The sequence below is a fragment of the Aedes albopictus genome, chromosome 2, assembly GCF_035046485.1.
Source record: "Aedes albopictus strain Foshan chromosome 2, AalbF5, whole genome shotgun sequence".
In the NCBI taxonomy this organism is placed as follows: Eukaryota; Metazoa; Arthropoda; class Insecta; order Diptera; family Culicidae; genus Aedes; species Aedes albopictus.
The window spans coordinates 449113143-449133748 of NC_085137.1; the positions used below are offsets into that span (position 1 = coordinate 449113143).

Sequence of the window (20606 nt, forward strand, 5' to 3'; positions counted from 1 at the left end):
AGAAATTCCTGGAGGAATCCCAGAGAAAAATGCTGAAATAATTTCAAATGGAATTTCTGGAGCAATCCTAGAAGGAAGTCCTAAAGCAGTTCGGAACGTATTCCTAGAGAAAATTCGGAAGAAACTTCAGGAGGAATCCAGGACTCCTGGAGAAATTCCGTAAGAAATCCCAGAATGGACCTCTGCAAGAATTCCGGGGGAACTTCCTGGAGCAAGAGCTTTCGAAGAAATCCCAGATGGAATCTTTTTAGTAATCACAGAAGCTTCTGGAAGAATCCCAGAGAGAACTTCTGAAGGAATCTCAAATGAACCCTCGGATGAATCTCATAAAGAATTCCCTGGGGATCCCGAAAAAATCTCCTGGAAGAATCGTGAAAGAAATTTGCGAAGAAATCGCGAAAGGAGTTTCTGGCGGAGTCTCGGAAAGAATTCCTGTGGGATCCTAGAAACTTAAAGTGCAGAGAGAACGGTGATGATCGTCATCAGGCGAACGAACCAAGTGTTAAGGCGTCGTGTTGTGCACTCCTAGTTTTATGTAGAACGACTGAAACGAAAAAGTCATTAAATATATGACCAGTGACCACCTCCATTTCACAGCAAGACACATGAGTGCTGCTTTCTCGAACATCGCGGATTATTGATTAAACTACTCAAAGCTAAACGTGGTTGGTTACTCATAAACCACTGAAACCCTAAAAACGTGAGATTAACGATTCCGGATCACGAACAGTCATCACGACAAACCCGCAGACAATGACGACGATTCATATTGGGGCCACATAATTTTTTTTGGCAAACTTCCTCCTAATGGTAGCAAACATGGTCGGTTCCTACCGAACCAGGTTTGTTTGATCTATACTCAAATTACATGCCATCCAGCTAGGCTAGAAGCCGCTTCTTGGAGTAGAACAGGTGTAAACTTACAGCACGACATCACTTTGCCGTTGTTCCATCACGTTGTCGAATGGGCTTTATGTATATGTAGAACGTGAAAGTCAAATGGTTGCAATTTTCGCGAACCACCATCGACAACTGCGGGAACGACCGGATGGATGGTGAAGTTTATCAAATTACGCTAAAAGCCACATTGCTACCGTGCGTCTATAGCAGGATGCCGCGCACTTTTGGTTAATTTCCTGCTGTCACGCGAGCATCATCGCTCGCGACGCGACTATCAGTTTAACGAGGTGGTGGTGCGGTAAGGCAAAAACTAAGGGCGTTGCGGGATTTGTTCGTGGCAAGGATTTGGAACCTGTCCCGGAGGAGGACTCAACCTGGCTGTTAGGGAAGGAGTTTTTTTTTAGTGTGGATTATCTCATGGGAATATCTTACATCGGCGGCGGATGGGCGTATGAGCGATTGCCGTACGCAGCTCGCACACCGTATCATTAGTGCTGACTATATTGTAGTTGGTTGGAAGCGACGAATGTTGTTCACTTAGTTTTGGCGGCAGCTGCTGAGTAGAAAATTGAACGGTGATGGTTATCCCTATGCGGGGAAGTAATTATGCGTTTACTTTACGCACATGTTCACATTTATGGCTCTTTAAATATTTTATTTCTGATGTTTAATGCTAATGGATTATAAGGGGTATTCGGCATAAGATTCTGAAGTTTATGGGATGTACTGTTCGATCGGAAATGAAATTAAAACACCAAAAACCGAACCTAATAATGATAAATAGTAAAATTCAACTGCTCAATATCTTACTTAATTCTTGTTCCGTTCGATGAGATATTCGGTCTTATCAACAATATTCGTCTTTAAACAATACTTTATTCATCTATATCACGGGTTCCCAACCAGTGGTCCGCGGACCCCTGGGGGGCGTGTAGCCAGTCCAGGGGGGCCGCGATGTTACCAAAAAATCTCATGAGCCACAATTTGAGGAACATATTTTCAGTATAAAACGCTCTCAGGAGGAAAAAATTTTCGGCTGCGCCGCTATTTTTTATTACCTGCAACTTAAATTGAATGTACATGTTTACATGTATATTATTGTTTACGAAATGTGAGTGTTGAATAAAAAAAAGTATCATTGATGGTCGAAAATCTTTCCCACAGTAAATTTAATAACTCGGTTTCGTTTTTTTAATTCATATTTTTTCTAAAAAAAAAATCATTGGACCCCGTATGTTTTGACAATTCTTAAAGGCGGTCGCCACCTTAAAAAGGTTGGGAACCCCTGATCTATATAAATACAAATGGAATGGTGTTTGACTTTTTTTTATTATTCAATCACTTAACCTAATTTACAGCTATATTGTCCACCAGGGCACTGCGTGAACGATTCCAATTGTAAGCTGTACTTACACTTTGTATAGCGCCTAAATGTATTCTATTCTAATTCTACTTATAACGATCTGGTAGCCGTTGCGTTGCTTTCACTTTCTATCCTATCATGGCAGAATGATGAGCACGAGGATGTTGATGTGTGGGTGTTGGTTGTTCCTGTTTCCAATCCGATTGGGGATCCATTATAGGTTGCAGTTCGCCGATGTCCAAGTATCCGGGTCCATTTGAGCCATGGGCTCAGAAGAGGGTTAGTGTCAGCTGCTCTCAGGGGGAAAGAGCAACTGACGAAAGTTCCGGGGCTATGGGATCGAACCCATGACCATCTACTTATGAAATGAACGTGTGACCAATTGCGCCACGGACCCCGGCTGAAATGGTGTTTGAATAGGTTGAATTAGAGACTATAAATTACTGATGACACGGTAACCCTATACAAATTTTATCAAGTGTCGAGATGAGTTTCTGGCCGAAGCTTGGAAGATAGCAGAGATCGTCATAGCCTTTCTGGCCTTGGATTTTTTAAAGGGTTTTTATGATGGATGTTTGGATCTTTTTAAGGACAAGCGTCTTAAAATCCCACTTCAACAGTGAATTAGAACTTCAGACGCACAAATCTCAAGAAGCAAGCTTCAAACAACAGTGAATTTTATAATTCTGTTCTTGCTCACTTGTAAAAAGCTTGAAATATGAAGCTTAAGTGCACCGGTTTTGTTTACGAAGAAATTTGTGCTTTCGAAATCGTGAGTAGGTGCCAAAGTCGGCCATTGTTGCGGTAATTTTGGGATTCTAACAAGTCTGTCCTTAAGATAATATCCGAATGAAGAATTCTGGGTGAAGTTCATGAAGACGTTCTTCGTTCACAGACATTACCTCTGAAAACGTTTCTGTGAGAGTTGATAATCAAACTACCCAAGTAACCATTAAGCCGTAAAAATAGCATTAAGTTAGCTCTATAGTAGAATATACAACATGATTAACAGAGCTAATAGGTTCTATATCCTCCAATAGAGCTGGTCAAAAACCACTTTTTGCGTATTATTCGGCTGATATACGGCCTACTCCAACCCACCGTACCGAGTCTCTGAGAGAGAGAGTTATTGTGCCTTGCAAGATAAATCCGCGAAACGCGTTTGTCTTCTTCTTTTCCATCAAGTTGCCAAAATATGACCGCACCACTATGAACGACCTGATGGTAAGAAATTCTGCATGCGGCGCTCATATCAAATCCACATGAGGCTGCGGCGATATGGCCGCGAGGAGATGCACGTGATACAGACGCAATGTGGAATTGGAAAAGATGAAGCCGTATCCTCCTGCAGCATCACTAAATAACATCTTGATTATTAAATACAAAACCGACGAGGTGATGCGTATAGTGAAACAATGTCGCGATAAATGGCCACTTGAGATGCCATTGTGCTAACTTTTGTTTCGATGTGAACGGCCTGAAGGCTGCTGCGATGCTGCTGGGTGGGTGACAGTATCTGTTCGATTTTGACATTACGTCTGTATCGCGGGAATCTCCTAGCGGCCATATCGCCGCCGCCCAATGTGGATTTATTATAAGCGCCGCAATATCAAAAGTGGGTCAAAGAAGAAAGAAAAAAAATAATAAAATGATTTGTTAATCTTCTGTCTTTTTCTGGCATCTTATGCTTCTGTCGTTTTTTTTGCTGCTCTATCCAGATTCCAGTCAATGTCCTCAAGGTCCTCTTAAGTCGATTCACATCATGCTTCCCATCTGCTCCACCAACGCATTATGGATTTCGCTTCCTTAAACCCGTATTTAAAGCGGACGAATCTTCAACATCATGATGTTCTAATCTGATGCATCAGATTCCGTTCAGTAGTATCGGTCGAGGAAACAGTTTCATACGAAATCAAGTAAGGAACTGGTGGAATCCTAGAGATCACCATCGTTGCTTTGTCCGGAGACAAACATGATTATGATTCTAGTGAGGTTTGCGGGTTTGAGATAGAGGAGGCGAATCCGTAGCATGCAGAGGAGAAATCGAGGGAGAAATTTGAGCTGTATTTTGTATTTTAACGGATAGACAAACATTTAGGAATCACAGTTCCAGATAAATAATAGCTTTTAGGGAAACAGCTACATACGTGGTTGATTAAATGCGGTGTTACTTGCTAATAATTTCTGTTTTCTAACCTTTTCGCTGAACTTTATTCACATTGAAAATTGCCCCACAGTTTGGTTTTGGTTGCAATCAGTTTTGATTGACACGATTGTCAGGCAGTTTAAGCCGTTCAACAACACTGACAGCCCTCTTATTCGGCTTGAAGGCACAGGGTTAACAAGCGCTACAAGTTAGCGTTATATACCGATATACGGCCTATATTATGGCTTACGATTGACAGAGCCTGTAAGCATTTGGAAACCTCTAACAGAGCTTGTTGGCACTGGAAAGCTGGTCAATGGCCTATATAATGCTTATAACAGTGCTTAATGGTTTCCTGGGTAAACACACCTTTTTGACAAAAACAAAAATCTATAACGGATTGTTAGTTGCTCAAAAAAAAACAATTTCTGATAAAACTTATAGACAATATTTCATATTCATTTGTTGTAATTCCCGGAAAATTTCTGATGGTTCTCATTGTATAATTCTTGAAGTGTTTCCTGTCTATTCCCTATTGCTTCGCGCTTGCGCTGCATATGACGAGCAAGGTTATTTGATAGTGTTGTACTTTTTACAACAGCACGCGCCCTGAAGAGTTAAAGAATAATCTAGACCTCTTTTGGGGAAGGAGCTTTCTGAGTGAGTCCTTAGAAAAAGATGGGAATGCAGGGTGCTTACGTGAAATTTTTGAATAAATATATGACAATATTAGAAAAATGTATATTGTGTGAACAACTTTAGTTTCTGTGAGGAATTTCTAAAGAAATATAGATAGAAATGAAATAAATATTTATGAATTACTAGCTGTCCCGGCAAACTTCGTCTTGCCAAATTGTGGTGTTTTGACAACTGTTGAGGTCATTGCAGCACAGCACTCTAGATTGGTTGTTTTATTTCAATCGTGTTGGTTTCCTTCCCAGCTCATGAAAAATCAGTACTTTATCAATTTTCTTACTTTTCTAGTAGATTTTTGTAACTTTTTGTACATATAAACACAGCCACTATGAATACGAATCAAACCATGCAAGAGTCATCCTGATCGGTTCAGCCGTTCGTGAGTTTTGTTGCCTCAAAGGAACTTCAAATTCATTTTTATATATATAGATAGATAGATAGATAATAGATAAAGATTAATTAAAATAAACGGTTTTTTCCCAAAATGCCTACTGTAAGATATCATGCATATGCATATGCATATGCACCAAGTCACCTTAGAGATGACTTGGTGCATCTCAGAATTTTCATGCGAATCATTGACTTTTAAATTTTCAATGATTGTTTGCCTTGCGTTTTTGAAGTGATAAAAAACGGGCAATTTTGCAGCCACGCAGCAGAAAAACTATCATCACACTCACCACGAGCGAGCATATGGGATGATACATTTTCATACAAATATGCGCTTTGATGACTGAGTTTAATCACTTTGAAATTTCGAACAAGATTTCAATGATGCTTATGACGCACTACGGGTCCCAAAGACCATATCTCTCACCCTATTCTATTAGAATATTTTTTCCAATGGTTTCACGAAGAATTCCGGCAAAGTCTCCACCTTGTTCTTCTTCTTCTTCTGGCACTACGTTCCCACTGGAACTTGGTCTGCCTTTCTCCAACTTAGTTATCGATTGGAGGGCTTTCTTTTCCAGCCATTGCATGAATTAGTATATTATTAGGCACAAGCTACAATGATACACTATGCCCAGGAAGTCGAGATTTTTTTCCGATCGGAGCAGGAATCGAATCCGTCGTTTCGTGAATGACGATCCACAACCTTTACCGCTAGGCTAACTGGAGACCCAATTCTCCAGGTCAAGTTTCCATAAATTTACTTGAAATTTGTCCTACATTTAGTCTAGTTTAGTCTACATTTACGTAGCCATTCATTGAGAGAATCCTGGAAAATGATAGTATCGATTATCATTATCCTTGAACGATTCTGAAGAGCGATACTGACTCCCCATCACTATTGGCTGACATGGATTTGTATGCTCCAGAACGACCGCTCAGGAAGCGTTTCTTCTTCATTCCCGGTGCGCGTTAAGACCTATATGGTCACATGATCCTTTAAGCATATTGGAACGGGACTTCACAGTTCTTAAACTTGGAACGTTAGGGTTTCTAGGGTCCCAACCCCAATTATTTTTTTTCTCATCCCATATCGCAAACAAGTGTGGAACGGTGTAATGAGTTTTACAAATTCCAAAAGTACAATATTCAAGCCACTTCTCTAAAAATTTTACAACATTTCATTGAGAGGAATGTCAATTATCGTGGTTTGGGAATCTAAATTATATTCCATAGTTCTACCTGCTACTCGAATACAAATAATTTATAAATATTTCATTTGAATAATCATCAGTAACAACGATTTTAAGCTTTGATTCCAATTTCATTGGGGATATGCATACTATCGCTTTGTCTATAAACACGTTTAAAACACCTATTGAGTTTTGTAACAGTATCGCAAAAAAAGTGTTATATCGTCAAAGTTCTAGATGAGGTGCAAAAGATATATTCATTGCGAGAAATGATTAACATGTGAAATTTAAATAATATTCGATGAAGTTATCAACACTTTCAATATACTTTATCATATCATATATTTTCAAACCACTGTAATTTGCAATTGTTTCAATGAAATTTTGTTAATTTTTCAGAGAAGTTGTTTGAATTATGTATCTTTGGAATGGTGTTGAAATTATATCAGTTGTTTATGATTTGAAGAGCCAATGAAACACACACTTTATGACAATATTGCCATATACAGTCGGGTCTCCTATTAGACGCTGCCACTCCCTTTACGCACATCACGTTTTCCAGGCTGTCATCCAACCAATTTAGTTCATTTTTTGTATCTGATGAGTCTATAATAAGCACTAGCTCCACTAAAAAATCAGCTGGATTGGATGCAAGACAGCTGAGGAATTGCGGTGGGTGTCAAGTGGGTGGAAGCGTCGAATAGGAGTCTGGACTGTATGAGCTAATTCTATAAAAAGAGGAAAATCTTCAAACAGTAAAAACTTTCGTTTCCCTCGATGAAAAATTGTTAAATTTTCTGAGGTGATGCTAAACAAGATCAATATAATGTATATTTTTATTTGTTAATAGTGTTTTCATGCACACCGTGCGCGCATATTTACTCATATAGAAAAAATCTATGGAAATGACTCAAAATCTTCAAATCACAAAAACTTTAGTTTCCCTCGATGAAACATTTCAAATTTTCAGAGGAGATACTAGAATAGTATATCTTTCGAATGCCGGGTGCCATTTGGGTGGACATTTTTGTTTGTTAATAACGGTTTTTGGCACACCGTGAATGATTATTGTTTTGTAAAAAAGCAAGGCTGCGTTATATCTCAGTTAACTCATAATTATCTTTTCCAAAACTTGATTATATCCCTATTGTGGCAAATTTTGACCAAAATTGGCTTTATATAACGTATTTATGCCCTTTTCATCGAAACAAGCAGGGTCGTGCAATTTCGAAAGGAAAACATGACGTACGACGACTGTAGCAAATCGTTTCCCATGCGAACGGACTGCTGTGATGCTTCATCTCTCACCCAGCAACACACTCGTTCGTTGCTGCTACAGAAACAAGTGTGTATGAAACATGGGATGATACACTTGGATTTTCGTTTCATTTATGAGTCATTGAAATACTTCAACATGCTAAAAACACTATTTAAACCACATTTTTAAAAAGTGGTGCACGCCAATAGAATGATAATTATGTTTTATGAAAGAGGATAACAAATTCGACCACTTAAATCCAATTAACGGGCGCCCGTAACCATTGAGAGACTAGCGCGCACCAGTGAGACACTAATGCTCTGACGGGTGAAGCACAAGCAATGCGACCGGGTGGGAGACTACCGAGTGCTACGATGAGTGGAAAAGTTTTTTTTAACGACCGAGTCATTAGAAAAATGTATGAAACACTTGAAGTGACTCATTCAAATGTTGCATGAAAGTGTATCATTGAAACGAAATTGTACGCCCCTGGAAACAAGCACACGCACTATACTTGCAAATTCATCGCAATATCATCACTGAAATAGCAGTGTAAAACTTTTGTTCATTAATTTAGTTATTTCAATTAATAGTGAGATGTCAACTCAAAAGACAACGTTTTAGACTTCTGTAGCATGAGCAACTTTTCGAAAATTAATCCAGCGTGCCGGAGCTAACAAACTTTAAATACATCTAAGCCTTATACAAAAGTAGAAAAAGACGTTATTCAAAACCATATGCTGTATTTGATCAGTGGTATATGACATTTCAATAAATTCATTTACATTGAAAATCTGAATTACAGATGTGAAATTAATTCAAGTTATATGGTGTATCCGAACTTATTGAACATCGTGTATGTAGAGAAGAGAATGAAAGAAAGTAGATAGCAAGTTACAAAATAGGAGGAAAGAAACGGGCCAGGGATTGAACCTAGGACCTTCTGCATACGAATCATAAATGGTAGCCACTGACTACCAAACCCGCCGATTAAAGTTATTGATATAATTATGTAGACAGAGTGACTAGACAGTCATCGGAGTTCTAGCGTATTTCTATTGGTGAAAACAAGTAAAACAAAACAAAGACGATCGAAATAGGATTGCCGTTGCATTTTCATATATAAAAAAAAGAAGATTGCAGGACCGATTACGTCGTTTCTGATAACAGCAAATGTAGGGTATGTGTGCCATCAGTAATCTCATGCTCCCATTTCCATCCTATTCGAAAACAAGCGATTACGGTACCGATTGGCTCCGTTCTTTTTGTTTTCATGGGTGCTCAATTCTAACAAAAAATACAAAAATAAGAAACAAAATAAACAGCGCTTCAATCCTTTTTCGTGAGATGAAAATGGGAGCCACATGCTTAAGAAGGGAACCAATACCCTACAAAAAGTTGCTAACGATCGCACAGAAAGAATAAAGTGTCCTTTGATATATGCGAATTTATTAAATACGCTAGAAGAACTCTCAAAGCGATGGCAATATATTCCAATAACCCAATTCTTTATTTGTTGCATAAGTTGTACCCTGCAGGATAAATACACTAAGGTCTTTTTTTACACGGTTTTTTTTTTACACGGTTTTTTTTTACACGGCTTTTTTTACACGGTTTCGCGAATTAACACGGTTTTTTTTTTACATGGATTCGCGAATTAACACGGTTTTTTCAACTTTCTCGCGCTAAGTGTCTAGAAGGGAACTTTTACTATAAGGAAGAAATTGGATTTATGGGAAAGGGTTGCAAGGGAGTTGAAAAGTGGTATGAGGTGAAGGCGGATGATGATGTAAGAGGTCTGCAGGAAAGGGATGTGTGGGGGGTCTGTTTCTTGAAGGAGGGGGGGGGGGGGTTAATATATGGGGGGCTAGGAGGGGTTAAATGGGGGGTTTCCTAAAGGTGATTTTTGGAGTATGGTTCAGCGTCCTACAGGTCCATGGAGCATAGTTCTGAAGAGAAGTAATTTTATTAAAGGATATTCTAGGGCATCCAAGAACTTCCGCGAATAAAGGCCTTAAGATCTATAAGCGTAATGGATGGGTTGTAGTCACATTACTGATACGGTGCAACATCCTAAAGGTCCTCAGAGCAAAGTTCTGTAGAGACGTAGTTTTCAAAGATATTCTAGGACCTCCTAGAACTTCCGAGAGTTCAGGCCGGAAATACACGAGCGTAACCAATTAATTGTTTCTATATTATTGATGCGGTGTAACACCCTACAGGTCCATGCAGCATAGTTCTGAAGAGATGTTGTTTTCAAGGATATTCTAGGGCATCCAAGAACTTCCGCGAATACAGACCTTAAGATCTACAAGCGTAATCGATGGATTGTAGTCACATTACTGATACGGTGCAACATCCTACATGTCCATGGAGCATAGTTCTGAAGAGATATTGTTTTCAAGGATATTCTAGGGCATCCAAGAACTTCCGCGAATAAAGGCCTTCAGATCTACAAGCGTAATTAGTTACATTACTGATCCGGTGCAACATCATACAGGTCTTTAGAGTCTAGTTCTGTAGAGACGTAGTTTTTAAAGATATTCTAGGACCTCCAAGAACTTCCGAGAGTTCAGGCCTGAAAATCTACGAGCGTTATCAATTTATTTTTGCTATATTATTGATGGGGTGTAACATCCTACAGGTCCATGGAGCATAGTTCTGAAGAGAAGTTATTTCCAAGGATATCTTAGGGCATCTAAGAACTTCCGCGAGTAGTGGCCTTAAGATCTACAAGCGTAATCGATGGATTGTAGTTACATTACTGATACGGTGTAACATCCTACATGTCCATGCAGCATAGTTCTGAAGAGATGTTGTTTTCAAGGACATTCTAGGGCATCCAAGAACTTCCGCGAATAAATACCTTAAGATCTACAAGCGTAATCGTTGGACTGTAGTCACATTAGTAATACGGTGCAACATCTTACAGGTTCTTAGAGCATAGTTCTGTAGAGACGTAGTTTTCAAAGATATTCTAGGACCTCCAAGAACTTCCGAAAGTTCAGGCCTGAAAATCTACGAGCGTAATCAATTATTTTTGCTATATTATTGATGCGGTATAATATCCTACAGATCCATGGAGCATAGTTCTGTGGAAAAGGAACTTCCCAAATATGCTCTAGGTTATCCAAGAATTTCCACGAATAAAGAATTCAAGATCTACAACCGCAAAAAATGGGTTTTTGTTAAATTACTGATACGGTGTAACATCCTACAGGTCCATGGAGTATAGTTCTGAAGAGAAGTTATTTTCAAGGATATCTTAGGGCATCCAAGAACTTCCGCGAGTAGTGGCCTTAAGATCTACAGGCGTAATCTATGGATTGCAGTTACATTACTGATACGGTGTAACATTCTACATGTCTATGCAGCACAGTTCTGAAGAGATGTTGTTTTCAAGGATATTCTTGGGCATCCAAGAACTTCCGCGAATAAAGACCTTAAGATCTACAAGCGTAATCGTTGGACTGTAGTCACATTACTAATACGGTGCAACATCTTACAGGTCCTTAGAGCATAGTTCTATAGAGACGTAGTTTTCAAAGATATTCTAGGACCTCCAAGAACTTCCGAAAGTTCAGGCCTGAAAATCTACGAGCGTAATCAATTATTTTTGCTATATTATTGATGCGGTGTAATATCCTACTGATCCATGGAGCATAGTTCTGTGGAAAAGAAACTTCCCAAATATGCTCTAGGTCATCCAAGAATTTCCACGAATAAAGAATTCAAGATCTACAACCGTAATGAATGGATTTTTGTTAAATTACTGATACGGTGTAACATCCTACAGGTCCATGGAGCATAGTTCTGAAAAGAAGTTATTTCCAAGGATATCTTAGGGCATCTAAGAACTTCCGCGAGTAGTGGCCTTAAGATCTACAAGCGTAATCTATGGATTGCAGTTACATTACTGATACGGTGTAACATCCTACATGTCTATGCAGCATAGTTCTGAAGAGATGTTGTTTTCAAGGATATTCTAGGGCATCCAAGAACTTCCGCGAATAAAGACCTTAAGATCTACAAGCGTAATCGATGGATTGTAGTCATATTACTAATACGGTGCAACATTCTACAGGTCTGTAGAGACGTAGTTTTCAAAGATATTCTAGGACCTCCAAGAACTTCCGAGAATACAGGCCTGAAAATCTACGAGCGTAATCAATTATTTTTGCTATATTATTGATGCGGTGTTTTATCCTACAGATCCATGGAGCATGAAGCATAATTCTGTAGAAAAAAAACTCCCCAAATATGCTCTAGGTCATCCAAGCAGTTTCCGCGAATAAAGAATTCAAGATCTACAACCGTAATAAATGGATTTTTGTAAAATTACTGATACGGTGTAACATCCTACAGGTCCATGGAGCATAGTTCTGAAGAGAAGTTATTTTCAAGGATATCTTAGGGCATCCAAGAATTTCCGCGAGTAGTGGCCTTAGGGGCTGTCCATTAATTACGTAAATGATTTTTTACGATTTTCCGACACCCCCACCCCCCCCCCCCCCCCTTGTAAGATTTTTTGTATGAGAGCCCAAATTTTTTTATATGGCTCGTAAGATTTTTCAAACCCCCCTCCCCTATAAACCCTTACGTAATTAATGGACAGCCCCTTAAGATCTACAAGCGTAATCGATGGATTGTAGTTACATTACTGATACGGTGCAACATCCTACAGGTCTTTAGAGCATAGTTCTGTAGAGACGTACTTTTCCAAGATATTCTAGGACCTCCAAGAACTTCCGCGAGTATAGGCCTGAAGATCTACTAGCGTATTCAATCAATTGTTGTTACATTTTCTAGCGTATTCAATCAATTGTTGTTACATAGGTAATTTCTTTGGAAATTTCCTTTACTGTTAAAGTTTTTCTTCAGACAGTCTTTTAGGAATCCCTTTAAAAATATGTTCATGAACTCCTCCTGGAATTCTTTCAGAACATCTTCCATGAATTTTGGTAAGACATTTCTCTTGGAATGTTTCTAAATTTTTTTTAATAAATTCTTGTAGGAGTTCAATCATGGGTTTCCGACGGAGAGTTTTCAGCATTTTCTTTAGCAACTCTTTCTAGAACCATTTCAGAAAAATCCCTAAGATAGTTTCACATAATCTTGAAGGGCTTCGTTCAAGAATATTTTCTGGGATTTCTTCAAGAATTAGAAAGACAATTTATTCTGAAATTCCTCCAAGGGTTTTTTTTCAGAAATTCTTCCATGAACTCCATTTAAATCTTTCTAAGGAATTCCTTTTGAAATATTACTTGAGACTCCTTCAGTAGTTTAAGCGTTTCCCATAATTTTCAGTAAAAGATTACCTTTTCCATGGATTTTTTGTTATTTTCATTTTCAGAATTTTCGAAGAATTCTCAGCGGTTTGAGATATTCCTCCACAGATTTTTACAGAATTATTTTATGAAATAACGTAAATCATGTTGGAGTTACTCTTCGAGGGTTACCTGAAGGAAATATTTAAATAAATTTCTGATGAGATTAAATTTTATTGAAACTATTTTAGAAACAATCGTTTATAGCTCCTGGAGAAGTCCTTGGGGAATACCTGGAGGAACTCCTGAGATTCGACACAAAAGTTCAGTTAATTGGACGAAGTGGCTTAATTTCCCCAATAGAGGGGTAGGAAAAAAAGTCCTGAGATGGATTTAGAGGATTTTTAAGTAGAATTTTATGAGAAATTTTTGGGAAAAATCAAGGAAAAAATACTGAAGAAGTTTCTAAAAATCCTTGAAGGCATTTCTAAAGGACACCTCTGATAAGTTTCTGAAAGAACCCTTGAAAAAAATCTTCAGAAATCCATAAAGAAATTACAGACAAAAATACTAGAAGAATTCTTAAATAAATCTCCTAATGATTTTTTGATGGGTGATTTGGAACAAACCCTGAAAGAACTCATGGACATACTTCTAAATAGAGGAGCTTGTGAAGTATTCGTAAGGGAATCACCAAAGAATTTTCTAAAATTGTTATTTTTTTTTTTCAAGGAGTCTCTGAAATTTGGAGAATGCTGTGCAATAATTCCGAAAAGAATTTCTGAAGATATTCTTGGAGAAACGTTAAGAAATAAATCCTGAAGTGAATTCTAAAGAATCCTTGAAGAAAGGTTTCTCAAAATCTCTAGAGAAGTTTACGATCCCACTTGTCGAGGAATATCTAAGGATCTTCTAGGAAGCCCCTTAGAGGAACCCTATTCAGAATTTTTTGGAGAAACTCCTGATAGAATCCCTGGAGTAATTCCTGAAAAGCACCCTAACAGAACACCTACAAACATTTCGAATTTTACCATGACTATACTGGTCTAAAATGAGTTTTATTAAAGAATATCCTTAGACGAGACGTGCGACGTTGTGAATTTCTATCTAGAGGAATCCTTTATAAATTTCCTGGTAAACGTCCTCAAGGGTACTCTCTGAAATTTATAGCATAGTTCTTATGAGGATAGTTTTTATTGAAACCTCTGATTGACATACGTTTAAACCGTTTCACAAAATAGATGAAAATTGTAATTTAGATACAAGAAAGAAATTGTTCTGTATTGACGTTTTTTTAATGACTACAATTTGCTCTTCACTAAAAAAAATAATTTAAAATTTTGGTCACGCCGATTACGCCGCCGCCGCCGCCGCCGTATAGGACGAACGGCGTGCGCCGCCGCTGCCTCGAATTACTATACACGCCGCCGCCGGTGAAAATTGCTTCGGCGCACACGTCTACTACAGGTCCTTGGCGCAAGATTCCGTTAACGTGTTCTAGGTCATCCAGAACTTCCGCAAGTAAAGGCCTGAATCTACTAGCGTAATTAATCAATTGCTTTTACATTACTTACATGATGTTATACAGATTTATGGATCACGGTTCTATAGAGAAGTTATTTTCAAAGATTTTCTAGTTAATCCAAGATCTTTCGCGAGTTAAGGCCTTAAGATCAATAAGCATTATCAATGGACTTCTGTTGCATTACTGATGCGGTGCAACATCCTACAGGTCCATGGAAGACAGTTCTGTAGAGTCTTGATTTCCAAGAATGCTTTATGTCTCCCAAGTACTCTTGCGGCTCATGGAAGTTCTTGGAGTACCTAGAAGATGTTTGACAATTATTTCTCAACAGAACTATGCTCCCTGGACCTTTAGGACGCTATACTGTATCAGTAATGTGACAACAAACCATTGATAACGCTTGTAGATCTTCAGGTCTAAACTCGCGGAAGTTCTTGGGAACTTGTATTGATTGCGCTTATAAATCTTAGGTCTTTACTCATGGAAGTTCTTGGAGGACCTAGAACATCTGTGGAAATTATTTCTATACAGAAAAATGGTTCATGGACCTGTAGCATGTTACAACGTATAAGAAATGTAACAACAATCCATTGATTACGCTTGTAGATCTTAAGGCCTTTACTCGCGGAAGCTCTTGGAGCTTCTAGATTATCTTTGGAATTTATTTCTCTACAGAACTATGCTCCCTGGACCTGTAGGACGCTACACTGTAACAGTAATGTGGCAACACACCATTGATAACGTTTGTAGATCTTAAGGCCTTTACTCGCGGAAGTTCTTGGAGGTCCTAGATTATCATTGGAAATTATTTCTCTACAGAACTAGGCTCCCTGGACCTGTAGGACGCTACAATGTATTAGTATTGTGACAACAAACCATTAATGACGCTCGTAGATATTCAGGTCTTTACTCATGGAAGTTCTTGGAGGACCTAGAACATCTGTGGAAATTATTTCTATACAGAAAAATGGTTCATGGACTTGTAGCATGTTACAACGTATGAGAAATGTAACAACAATCCATTGATTACGCTTGTAGATCTTAAGGCCTTCACTCGCGGAAGTTCTTGGAGGTCCTAGATCATCTGTGGAAATTATTTCTCTACAGAACTATGCTCCCTGGACCTGTAGGACGCTACACTGTAACAGTAATGTGGCAACACACCATTGATAACGTTTGTAGATCTTAAGGCCTTTACTCGCGGAAGTTCTTGGAGGTCCTAGATTATCATTGGAAATTATTTCTCTACAGAACTAGGCTCCCTGGACCTGTAGGACGCTACAATGTATTAGTATTGTGACAACAAACCATTAATAACGCTTGTAGATATTCAGGTCTTTACTCATGGAAGTTCTTGGAGGACCTAGAACATCTGTGGAAATTATTTCTATACAGAAAAATGGTTCATGGACTTGTAGCATGTTACAACGTATTAGAAATGTAACAACAATCCATTGATTACGCTTGTAGATCTTAAGGCCTTCACTCCCGGAAGTTCTTGGAGGTCCTAGATCATCTGTGGAAATTATTTCTCTACAGAACTATTCTCCCTGGACCTGTAGGACGCTACACTATATCAGTAATGTGGCAACAAACCATTGATAACGCTTGTAGATCTTAAGGCCTTTACTCGCGGATGTTCTTGGAGGTCCTAGATCATCTGTGGAAATTATTTCTCTACACAACTATGCTCCCTGGACCTGTAGGACGCTACACTGTATCAGTAATGTGACAACAAACCATTGACAACGCTTGTAGATCTTCAGGACTTTACTCGTGGAAGTTCTTGGAGGACCTAGAACATCTTTGACAATTAGTTCCTTACAGAAAAATTGTTCTTGGACTTGTAGCATGTAACAACGTATTAGAAATGTAACAACAATTCATTGAGTACGCTTGTAGATCTTAAGGCCTTAACTCGCGGAAGTTCAAGGAAGACCTAGTATGTCTTTAGAAATGAATACTCTTCAGTACAACGCTCAATGGACCTTTGGGATGTTACAACGCATGTAGCAAGAAATTATTGGCTATGTTTGTGGATTTTCTGGCCTTTACTCGCGGAAGTTCTTGGAGATCAAAATTGGAGGTCATGTTTGAAAATGATTTATTTACAGAACAATGCTCCGTATACCTGTAGGATGTAGAACAGTATCAGCGATGTAACAACAATCAATCGATTACGCTCGTAGATATCAAAGCCTTTACTCGCGAAAGTTCCTGAGTGTCCTGGAACATCTTTCTCTACACCACCTAGCTCCGTGGACCTGTAGAGTGTTGACAGTCTCCTTGATCCTTCGTTTCGTCCGTCTATACAGTCCTTATCACCCCAAAATATCCTCTACGATCTTTCTTGGAAACAGTATGCACTCTGCTCCCCATAGCCCATCCCTTGTCTCCTTCCCCACTAACCCCTAGATTCAACCCTTACTACTACCCCCCCCCCCCCCTTTTCTTATTACTCTCTAAAACAAACCTCGGATATCTGAAGGTGAGGACATTTCAAATATTTTCAGATTTCCCTCAGTTTTTTTTTACACGGATTCCCGAATTAGCACGGTATTTTTTTACACGGTTTCGCAAATTAACACGGTTTTTTTTTACACGGATTCGCGAATTAACACGGTTGTTTTTACACGGTTTTTTTTACACGGGACGTATCCCCCGTGTAAAAAAAGACCTTAGTGTACACTGTTCTGAGCTTCCTTCCTCAGTGAAATCAATACAGTGGCGCCCACAGTTCGCATTTGGCACTAGGTATAAACCGATGATGTGTAGTCTCTGCCAAAATATGTATATGCTATCGTTTTTACTGCTTTTACTGTCCTACTAAACAACAAAGCGTGCAACGGTAATCTTGGAAGAAACTGCTTGGCAAACAAAACCCAGACAGATTGGTACCTACCTACCTATCTACCACCGACCAACCTACTTTCGGGGCCCAAATGGCTTGCAGTCAAGTTGCTTGATGATCCGTGACAGGCATACTACAACGGTTCTGAAAGCAGAATTAAGGATACGATACAGCCGTTCAACCCAAACCCATTGCTGCTTGATTGTCGTCACACGCTCGCTTTTCACCAGACTAGAATTTCATCCTCCTAAGCTTTAGTTGCAGTCAATTTGAGAAGGCACGTCCTTCGATAATTGTTTTGTTATTTCAATTCCTATCGCTTACAGGATTAAATAGTTTGCTTTCGGGGCATGAACACGTGGGAAAATCGTTTTGAATAAATTATAGGTCTGTCGAAAAGGAAGAGCGTGCTGCATTTTATTTCGAATACCGCATGTCTGCCCGAGCAGAAGGGCATACCTTACAAATACTATGCGAAGAGCAACATGTGCTCTAATACCTAAAATTGTTATTGCTGCATTATTCTACGAAATGTTATGAGAACATCACAATAACAGTTGGAGGTATTTGAGCAGAGTTTGGAATTGATGTAGTATTTGTTGGTTTAGCAGTGAAAATATCCGAAGATCAAGATTTGTTATTTCATCATGAAGTCATTGAACAAATTAAACATTTAATATCAACAAATGTTATTAGTTTGTTATTAAATAACTATGGAATAACAAATACAGCACTTGAAATTTTAGGTATGCAATCATTATTGAAATAACAAGACTTGTTATTGTCTAGGTGATATTTATACAAAATTTTGGTATTCGTTTTTGTTATTTTGCCTCTTATTACCATCTAATGAAGGGTATATCAAGCTATGGTAGTATTTAAGATAAATACCTTGATATGTTATTCTCTTGTTATTTTCTTCTGCTCGGGTGGTGTGCATTAAAATTAGGTTTTTAGTACGTTATTTTTTTGTTCGATTTGAATTGAGTGGTAAACTGTTGTCTAGAAAGGGTGCGAACCAATTCTATAACTTCTCCGGAAATGTTCTGAGTAATTTATGTTGCCGGAAAACAATCATGTTACCGTGCTAGAAAAACAAACATGTGAAATAGGGTACGAATATGCACTCGTATTGCGACAATATTTCATTGTGGTAAATGTTGTACATTTTCAAGCATCCTCAATATGGATACGTTTCAAGTGTTTTCCTGATCCCCATCGACTGTTGAGATTGCATCATAGAAGCACGCTTGCTTCGATCGGAAAACAATGTGTTTGCATTCTCATAGCATTTTTTCTACCCTTTTGAATAAGTTCAAACTAGTTGTGCCATTCCCCTGGCAACCGAATTATTATCGGGATGAGATTTATTATTATTACTTCATAAATGTTTAAGCGTGAGTAAATATTCGTTTTTTCCCTAGGAGTTTAATTCACTGAAAATAGGGGCGCAGAATTTCCAATTCCTATTCATTGTCTACCGCCAGGTAACCCTATAGATTCTTCCCTGATCAATTGTTCGAATCGAGTCTCAGGTTGACGTTAGGGGGTATCCCTTCAACGAGGGGTGCCATTTATTCCTTGAGGCAACGATTCTCCACAGGTGCCGTCATTTGTTCCCCTCCGATCTGGTTGTCGTTTGTCCATGTGCGTGCGTTTATTTGTCCCACATTTGTATAACCGCAATTCGATTCGCTACGGTTGTTCTAGTTTTCGGCTGTGTTGTCTGCTTCCGCTAACCGCTATCCTGCGCCGACTTTGATAGAATTTTCTCACACAATTTTCGCATGTGTTATCTTTCCGGTACTTCAGCCGGCAGTGCCTGGACAGCCCAGCAGTCAGACTTCGAGCAGCAGCTTATGATCGATCTGGGCACGGTACGCAACGTGACCCGAATCGAAATCCAGGGCCGTCCACACAGTAGCGAATACGTCACCGAGTTCAGTATCAGCTACGGCTTCAATGGACAGGATTATATCGACTACAAAGAACCCGGTGGCAACACTAAGGTAACAATGGCGTTGAAGCCCTTTTTATTCCCGGGGCGACGTCAACAACGAATGAACCATCATCCAAGCAGCTGTTCCATTCACACTCTGCCACTTCACAACTTCCTGTAAATATACATTACCATAGAAGGCGTAACAAAGTCACCCTTGGTTTCCGGTGATCCTTCTTTCACCACTAGTCACTGTCTACTGAGATTTGCATAACAGAGCTTACTTCTAATCCACCCATTCTCTCGACGCTTACTCGGATTTGACACGGTGATGGTTTTACACAATGGTTTTGGTTGATTAATTTAGATTTATTTTTTTGGCTTTTATTCACACTTCTAGATTGTTACACTTTAGTTTGTAAGACAAGTTTGCATTCTATACAGCTACAGATTGGCAATACATACTAATACTGGCATTTTTGACCGCAATTTTTTTTCTCCATTATGCCGCCCACAAACCGGAAACGCAAATCGATACAAAAATCGTGTTGGTGTGACCCCAATTAATCCGCACAATCACACAAAACCGCAAAACTCTGGAAAATTCCCACACTCAACCAACTAACCGAACTTACCATACCCATATATGCCAATAATACCCAAAAACGAAAACTAACAGCCCGCTCGGCATGGACCCCGGTCGAGAACACCTACTTCCACTTTCTGACCGTGGACCTGGGCGAGCGGAAGATGATCCGGAAGATAGCGACGGCCGGCCGGACCACCACCAACGAGTGCGTCACCGAGTACATCGTGCAGTACTCGGACGACGGCGAGGTGTGGAAGTCGTTCACCGACAGCGACGGGGAGGAACAGGTAAATCGAAATCGTTGATGATGGCTTGGTTTTCTTTTTATGTGTGCTTCTGTGTTTCTAATGGCCTCTGTCCGATGTCCAGAGGGATCAATGTGGATTACTTTGAGTTATGTGATTTATCATATGGGTTTTAATGGATAGATATCTATGATGTGACTAATCCTAATGAACAATGTTATAGACGGATTTTACGTATAATCTA

The 20606-nt window shown here is 39.1% G+C and overlaps 1 protein-coding gene across 1 annotated transcript in view; it reads left to right on the forward strand.

Moving 5' to 3' along the window:
- The window catches only part of LOC109410019 (neurexin-4), a 92159-nt gene that overhangs the window by 39026 nt on the left and 32527 nt on the right, over positions 1-20606 (forward strand). Inside the window, exon 3 of the mRNA XM_062848619.1 lies at positions 20208-20404. Coding sequence (XP_062704603.1) covers positions 20208-20404 — 197 coding nt within the window. The remainder of the gene's footprint in view (positions 1-20207; positions 20405-20606) is intronic.